This window comes from Otolemur garnettii, unplaced genomic scaffold (assembly GCF_000181295.1).
Source record: "Otolemur garnettii isolate 467f Iridium unplaced genomic scaffold, OtoGar3 scaffold00017, whole genome shotgun sequence".
NCBI lineage: Eukaryota > Metazoa > Chordata > Mammalia > Primates > Galagidae > Otolemur > Otolemur garnettii.
In genome coordinates, this window is record NW_003852412.1 from 10594423 (window position 1) to 10603547 (window position 9125).

Sequence of the window (9125 nt, forward strand, 5' to 3'; positions counted from 1 at the left end):
AAAAAAAAAAAAAAAATCAAGAAGTAAGTTAAACATATGAGTGTAAATAATAATTATTTTCAGAAGGATAATAGATCTAAAACAAATGTCAAAATATATTTTAAAAATACAAAATAATTATTTTTTCATATTCTATAACAATTTTCTATACCTAAAGCCACAGAAGTTGGAAATAGCAAGAACATTCAAGAGTATTTTTATAAAACTATAGGCTAGACTAGAAAACACTTTTGAAAAATTTAAAAATAACTAAAATTAGGAATACTTTTTTAAAACTTTGAACACAGAAAAAAGGAAAAAAGCATAGCTTATTTATAAGGAGACAGGAAATAAAACAATATTTTTTAAATAAGAAGTCTTAGGTTAAAAGTAGAAATATTAGTTTATAATAAATATGAATAGTGTAAACACTCCTATTAAAAGACAAAACAGTCAGATTTAGACAAAATCCCAAATCTAGCATGTATATTTTATATGCAACAAAATGGCACAAAATACCCTTATTGGTGATGATGTTGGCCTCTAGATTTCCGGGTACACTTTCAAGTAACATCCAGCACTCCCAGAAATGGACTCTCAAAGCAGCCCCATAACATTTTCTCTAAGATATCAGGAATTAGCCTTCACGATGCTGAGGTCTTAACAGAGCTTGGAATACTTAATAAAATTTTAGGATTATTTACTGAAAGTACAAAAAGGAGGAAGAAGACAGGAAGGGAGAGAAAGAAAAAGGCAGGAGTAGAAAAGAAAAAACAATTATACTAGAGCAAAGCAGTGTGACCCATCAGAAAACTAATCTCTGGGTTTCCTGACAACCAAGGCAAAAGACAAATTTAATGGATCATGTCATTTTTGACATGAAGTAAATGGAACGTGTATCTGTTTTTCAGCCAAGGCCAATTTCATCAAGTTGTTAATTCCTGGGATGTTTACGCACAGGCCATAGTATAAGGGATTTTGAACAATATAATAAATGTTATCTTCACTACAATTATTTATAGTACATAAAGGCAGGTGTTTCACACATGGCCATTTCTTACATCAATAATTAATCAAAACTTGCTAAAGCAAGGCAGCCACGTGGGAAGCCAGAAAAAGGTAATCTAAGTATGTGGTTTCGATTTGATGTGGCTGAATGTGAGCACAAGCTATCAAAGAAGCAGAAATTTATTTCCAACATATGTATATTTCACTTCATTGTGCGTACATGACACAGGCGCCCCACGCACGCACACACCCCAATCTCACTTTCTACTGGCTTCTCGGTCTGGACACCAAAGCCCTGTCCTTGTCTCCTCTCCCATTCCTCTCTCCAGCTACACTCATCTTCCAGCTCCTCAGACCTGGCGTTTTACCTAATCCGCCATAAAAAGCAGAAAATCCTGCTGCTATTTTCTCTGCATGGAATGTTCTTCAGACCCTAGTTACAAATGTGGTTCTCAATGAGGAAAGCCAGTCTAAATTAATTTAAATTGGATGCATAAAATTTTTTGGAATTAGCTATAGTTTTAAATCTTTCAATATGTGCAGTCATACAATTAGACTAAAACATTCTAAAACAGGTTTGGGAGGACATACCATAAGACAGAGAAGGAACATAGAAAGTAGGATTTTCAGTGGCTTATAAATAACATCAATTACAGTTCTTAAAATATGTGAAATCGTGTCTGGGTAAGCAGTTCCCTGCTATCTTATTTGTTCATTTGATTTTTAGTTAAGAAATAATTTTTTTTAAATGTAAGAGTGGGCTTCAATCGAGCCTCTATCCAAATCATCACAGACTCTTAAACAGCAGCATTTTCTCTGCAGTGTCCTGGAAAACTGAGGATCAGTAATGATGTCCTCAATTAAGGGCCTAGAAACATTAAGTCTCTGCTTTTGAGTAAATGTACAATAGGGGGAAAGTATTTTTAAATTAAAGGGTCATAAGGCCAGAGAGATCTTGAGACACCTTCTGAATACTCATCCCCCCTCTCAGCCAGATGATGATAAAACCCTTTATTTACCAAAGACCTTCTGAGACGGTATCTCTGTAGGGCCTCATTGCCCTGCTTCCTGCGCCCAGCTAGAAATTACTTTTCTTAAGTAAGACAACTTTGTCTACTTGGCCAGAAAGAAGCGACTGCTTCTCTCATCTGGTATAATATGAAAGACGACGCAAGTCCCCAGATCACCTCTGTTAAAAACTGGCCTTGGTACCTGGATTCTTGCAATAGAATTGTCACTATGCATGTTGGCAGCATCTCCAAAAAGATCTGCTCCAATCCCTGGCAGGGGTAATGTGTGCACATTTCCACGTGCTCTTAGATTTATCAAACAGGTAAATCTTGATTCATAGGGCAACATAGGCCAGGTCCGCAAAGGAACCATTCTTTCTTTATTTTCTCTTTTCAGGATTCTATCTTTTATCTTGGCTTTGAAACCATTGTTTCTCCCATCTTGTGGTTCTTTTCCTTAGCAAACGAAGGCTAACTTACGGCATAGATGCAATTTTTTTGCAGGTTTTTTTTTTTTTTTTTTTGGCCAGGGCTGGGTTTGAATCCGCCACCTTTGGCATATGGGGCTGGCGCCCTACTCCTCTGAGCCACAGGTACCACCCAATAGACGCAATTTTTTTACATGGACCCTCTATCGTTTATTTCCCTTATAATGCTGAAAAATCAGTGTTGATGCCTGCAGTCCACACTCATTCACTTAATTTTGCATCATAGTCAGCATTGTGGGTTTCACTGTGGAAGAAAGAAAAAAAACAGCCATACTGGTGCTCTAAGACCAATTGCTTTAAGAACCCCTGTTAGAGGTCAAATTCATCAAATAAGGTTTCAAAGGCATATACCTTCAGGTATACTTTAAGCAAAATAATTCTTAATCTAGAAGCTATTCTATCTGGATTTTTTCTTTTTTTTTTGCAATTTTTGGTGGGGGCTGGATTTGAACCCACCACCTCCGGCATATGGAGCCGGCGCCCTACCCCTTTGAGCCACAGGCGCTGCCCTTATCTGGATATTTTAATCTGCTAATCTGTGTCTTTGCAGTTATGATCAGAGAAGGTCATGTGGGTTTCATATTATCCATGACTACTCGCCCTTCTCCCATTTATCTGTCATTCCCTCTTACTCAGTCTCTATTTGGTTCTTTTAAGTGCCAATGATCTCGTATACCCACGGAGTGATAATCAATATCACTTACTTTTTACTGGAGTCAGTTTCACTCCTGTACAAATTGTGAGCCTAAGCCCAGCAACTTCAGAGAAGAGAACTCAGCACTTTGTACTTTGTTGCTCTCTACAGGTAAACAAAATCAAAACCCCTAAACAAATAGATGAGCTGATTGAAATTGAGAGTGACACAGGAACGTGGTACAGGAGGTGTTTTGTTCGGATCCGCACGGAGCTGTACGGAGTAAGTAACAAGCCCTGCACTGCATGTCAAGGTAACACGTGTAGGGCGGTCAGAGAGGGTCTGACTGTGCTCCTCCCATGAGTGGGGCTCTTCCCCCCTGCCCTGGACACCCAACTCCTGCACTGAGACCAGGCCTTCAGACCCCTTTTGGATCAGAAGTTATCAGTACATTCATCTGTGGGAAAGGGAAGGCCCAGGGGTTTGGCAGGGATGGGGTGCCTTGATGTCTTGAGTTACTTTGTCCATTTTCCTCCAGGAAGCTGAGAAATGAAAATTCCAGTTTTTGGTTTTCTATGGCCTATTTAACTCATGTTTTAAGTTGAAATGAATTCAACCCAACAAAAACTCAGCTTCTGTCTAATTTGGTGGAAGGGGTGGGGTGTGGGGTGGGCTAAGTAACTGCATTAGAAAACTAACTCTCTAATATTTCACAGATTTGGTTGACTTTTATGAGATGTTTCAACTACCCAGTCAGGGAAAATACAATAAAGCTTACAATCGTCTGGTTCACCCTGTCATTTGGGTAAGTGATATTTAAATTCTTGGCAAGCAAAGTTGTTGAATGTTTACATTGCTACTTCTAGCCGTGCCTGCTGCCTTTTCTTCTTCTGCTTGATTCTATTAACCTGCTAGAAAGGATTTTTTTTTCAGCTTAGATTTGCTGACAGCTGTGGTTTTTACAAACCGATTATTGTATTTATCTTTTCATAAATCTGAGGTGGCAAAACCAAGAGTGTTTGGAAAGCCTCAGACCATTTGCCCCATGACTTCTCCACCATCTACGCTCGGCTCAGCTCCACCAGGCTCTCTGCTCTTCTTGAACATTCCAGAACTGTTCCCATCTCAGGCCATTGTACCGGCCCTCTGCTTGGCACCCTTCCCCAGTTATCTGCCCCGTTCCTTTCCTCACCACTTCCAGTCTCATGTCAGATGTCACCTTCTCACTTTCTGTAACCATCTTCTTTTAAATAGCAGCCCCTGTCGTCTTTATTCTGTATAGAGAATACAGTGTGGCCAGCCTTTCTGAAAACCCCATGAGGACAGGGTTTTGTTGATCTGTATCCCTGGCACATAATAGGAGCTCAATAAATAGTTGTTGCCAAGTGAATAAAACTACCACATGTGTGTTCTAGGAAAAGAGGAGGTGGGGAGAAAATGTCCGAATTTGATTTGCTAATCACTGACATAGCTTAGAACATGTGTGCACAGCTCTTTTGTTGTGTAATTTGCTGTTCAGAAAAAGACATTTAAATAATATCCTATACTTTCAGGTCTGTAGGATCTGCACACCTGGTAGAGCCTAATATCTAAGCTGCAAGTTCATCTCATAACAACCCCAAACCCAAACACGAGCAATCAAAGATGACTGTTCCTTCCCAGTGTTGGTTGAGGTGGGACAAGAGAACAAAGGAAGCTGGACTTGGGACGCCCAGCAACTCGTTCTCTGGGTGACTTGGTTAACTGTGTGACTTTGGGACGTGACTTTGTCTTGGCTCCTCATTTCTAAATTAAGAGAGTTGATTTGGAATATGTAACATAACTGCCACCCAAGTTCTAGAAAATCCACTAATCCCTGGAGGAAGGGAAGGCTGGAAATTTACTATAGTAAGTACCTAGCAGGGGTCCTCAAACTTTTTAAACAGGGGGCCAGTTCATTGTCCCTCAGACCATTGGAGGGCCAGACTGCGGGCCCAAGGACAAGTCAGGTGCTAAGCAGGACAGGCAGCGACGGCAAAAACACCCGGCGAGCTGGATAAATGTCCTCGGCAGGCTGCATGTGGCCCGCGGGCCGTAGTTTGAGGACACCTGGCCTACTGTGTGCCCAAGCACTGGGTCAGGTACAAAGACAGATAAGAGGAAAGCTTGCTGTCCAGTTGTGGAGAGTGGTAATCATTATCTGGTTTGTTTATTTCGTTTACTTATTCCTTATTGACCAGGTGTTAAGCTTTATGATTTCTTTACTCTTTGCTGCTACATCCCTGGGATCTCAGCAGTGCCTAACATTTAGTGATTACTCAGTACATGTTTGCAGGATAAATGAAAAAGTCAGCTGAGATCCCTCCACATCATTGATGGTGGGTGTTCCAGGGGAGTGAGCGTCCCTCATTATTGCCATTCCAAAGTTCTTCTGCTCCACACATCTGATGAGGGAGCAGTGCCATAGATATTGCCCCCCTGAGTCATTTCTTACTCCATGACCACTCTCACACCCCACAGTGATTAATTCACAGTCAGAAAGGAAAGTGGTTGGAATCTTTGGCATCCTGAGGCAAAGATGTTTCAGGAATCCTACGACAGTGATGATGATTGGAGCACTCTCTACATGCTAGGGGCTTTGCTTGCCATTTAGTCTGAACAAGCACCCATGAAGGGGGACGTGACCATCATTCCCATGTTAGAAATGGGCAATTGAGGCTTAGAGAATTGGCCCAAGTGCATGAAGCTGGTAAGTGCCACAAGCAGGATTCAAACCCAGCCTGTCTGCCTGCGAGCATTATGCTCATAACACTCCCTTCTTTGTGTAGTTAACTGTCCCTGGGGCTAAACTCACTCAAATGTGAGTGTGCATCCGAAGAATCACCTAGAAGACTCCACCACCAGAACTTTTGATTCATCAGCTCTTGGTGGAGTCTGGGTTTGCATTTCAAAGAGGTTCATGGACGATGCTTATGCTGCTAGTCCAGGAACCTCACTTTGGGAACTAGTATTTTAAAACAGCACTGTCTGATTGAAATGTGAACTATAGATGTTAGATGATTGCCTCAGAAAGCCCCTTCCTGCCCTTAAAGTTACAACTCCTCCCTAGCACAGGGAGTGGCCTGCTCACCTCATCACCCTGTTCCGATTTCCCGCTGCCCTCCCCTAATGGCTCTTTCCACTGGAGGAATAACTCCTTATTGGTTATCCCACCAGCCCGTCACCATTCTAAAACTCCCCTATATAAAAATATGTTCCCCCGGCCATTTCTCTCTCTCGCCTCCTTCTGCCTTCTTTCTCTGCTCTCTTTTCTCTCTCTTCCCCCTGGCTCTTCTCTACTCTCTCTCTCTTCTCTTCCCCACTCTCTCCTTATCTTTCTCTCCTCTTTTCTCTCCTCCTCAGTGCTGCTCTGTAGCCTCCCTCCCCCCACCAATAACGACCTTTCGTACAAGCCTTGGTGGTCTGAGAATTCTCTGCCGGTCGAAGTGCCCCTCTTTTAATAGATGTCATTAGAAAATTTCTAGTAGCCAGGAAGCAGGTGAAATTCATTTTAATTCTATGTTTCATTAATCTCATTCTGCCCAACATAGTATTATTTCAATATACAATCAACATAAAAATTATTGACTAATTATACTTTCTTTTTCTCATAAGTCTTCAAAATTCTATGCCATTTTGTATTTATAGCATATCTCAATTTGGACTAGCCACATCTCAGCCGCCTGGTGGCCACCTGTGGCCAGTGACTACTGTACTGAACAGCATAGCAGCACAACCCAGCTGTCAGAATAGTGCATCAGAGGCTGAGAGACAGAGAGGAGGAATTACATGGATTTTCAGATAACAACCTGAATGTCCTTTTCACAACCTTGAACCATCTTGAGAAATGGGGTCCTGCCCCCAGGTTAGCAGCATCACAGTAGCGTAGGAACCAAGAAAGAGTCTCCGTTAGTGGAAGAGTCATTCAGAGCTCAGATCCTGGGAGTTTGTGCCATGAGACTAGGAAGTAAGGTTTCTCAGTGTGGCCTGGGACGATGAGAAAGACACCGGGGCAGGATGCCAGATGTCTTCATCCATTTGCGCTGCTGTTACACAGCACCACAGAGCAGGCAATTTATAATAACAGAATTTTCTTTTAATTTTTCATACAGATGGGGTCTTTCTATGTTGCCCAGGCTGGTCCCAAACTCCTGGCCTCAGGCCATCCTTTTGCCTCCGCCTCCCAAAGTGCATTTTAGGCATAAGCCATCATGCCCAGCCAATAATAGAAATTTATTTCTCACAGTCCTGGAGGCTGTAAGTCCAAGATCAAGCCACTGGCAGGTTCAGTGTCTGATAATGATTCAGTGATCTTTTTCCAAGATGGCACCTTTTTGCTGAATCCTCCAGAGGAGACAAACACTGCTGTCATGTGGCAGGAGGAGCAGAAGAATCAAAAGAAAAGGAGACAGCTCTCTGACACTTTTTATAAGGACACGAATCCCATTCATGAGGGCTCAGCCCTAGTGACCTAATCACCTCTAAAGATCCCACTCTGATACTATCACATTGGGGTTTAAGTTCTAACACATGAATTTTGGGAGGACACATTTAGATGATAGGACACATACCCAATCGCATTGTAGCAGGTATAGGATGTCTTTCAGTGCATCTCTTTCTTTTTTTCTTTTGCTTTTTATACCACTTTATTCCAACCTGAGCACCTTAATATAAAACTAAACACTGGTAAACCGTTTTCCTTACTAAGTCTGCATTATCGTAAATGTACAAGTTCTCCTAGCAGTCCAACACTTAAATAGATTAAATCATCTCTGACACATGGTAGATTTCATATAATGAAAATACCTAAAATAATTAGTGCAATATACTGAACTGATGGAAATAAAATGAACTTTGGAAAACAAGGCTGCAAGATTGTTACTAACATATTGCAATACTTACGTTACAAATTACGGGTACATTGTTTATTATAGTTCTAACCACGTAAGAACTGAAGCCCCCTCTGTCCAAAGAGGGAAAGAATTAGCTGTTTTAGTAACTGTACATTTTGTATACTTTTAAGCAACTCTTAAATATTACAGAAAAGTAATACATATATGGAGACTACAATAGAGTACCCTATTTACAGTACAGCTAAAGAACGAATTTAAAATAATCAAGTTTGAATATACATAATTGTTAGTGCATTGACTATATTATGTCAAAAGGGAACAAAAGCTCCCTCCCTGCCCCCAAACAACAAAACCTATGTAATGGCCCACAGTGATTACATAGAAATCACAGACACCTGGTTTGTTTCATTTTTGTTGAAGAGCTCACACATTTGAAGGGGAACAAATAGCTAAGCATAAATATCTTTAGAATCTGGTTCTAAAAAATGAACTTTTAAAAATCCCAAATTAATAAGTCGCATATCTTTTTCATAGGTAACTACTGTACCAATGTGGAGAAACTGGCTGGTTAATCATTTGTCTATATCCCTAGTGATGAGGAATGATTCCCCCAACTCTCCAATGAAACAAGTGTACATACAGTTCTCATTTTCCCTTTCTATTGCTGAAATATTAGTCAGAGGGACACATGCATGTTATTAAAAATTAAGTTCAAAACACTTAAAATAATTCTGTATTAGAAACTTGACTCTATTGTAAGTCTCTTCTTTTTGGAAGTCATACTGGGCTGCTTAAATGCTCCAATTCCACTGTTATTAACATTTAGGAAGCAGAAGAAAATTCCAGCTAGTTCAAAGTGGAGATTTAGTTACTACAACACTGACTCCTGGTTGGCTGTGTGGGTTCAGTAAGATCTACCCCTCTTCCTCTGGCAGAATTCGCTCCTGGATTCTGTGGTTCATTCTTTGGCAACTTTTTAGCTATTGCCATGAATATTTCGTTCACATTCATTGATGTTTTGGCAGATGTCTCCATGAATAATAAACTGTTATCATCTGCATAAGATTGTGCTTCCTGGCAATCTACAGCTCTTTTATTTGCTAGGTCAGCCTTGTTTCCTGATAAAGCTGTTACA

At 40.7% G+C, this 9125-nt stretch overlaps 1 protein-coding gene across 1 annotated transcript in view; it reads left to right on the top strand.

The window, feature by feature from the left end:
* Positions 1-9125, top strand: part of SV2C (synaptic vesicle glycoprotein 2C) — a 241488-nt gene that overhangs the window by 205354 nt on the left and 27009 nt on the right. The window contains exons 7-8 of the mRNA XM_003785923.2: positions 3291-3401; positions 3836-3924. Of these exons, the coding sequence (XP_003785971.1) occupies positions 3291-3401; positions 3836-3924 (200 nt within the window). The remainder of the gene's footprint in view (positions 1-3290; positions 3402-3835; positions 3925-9125) is intronic.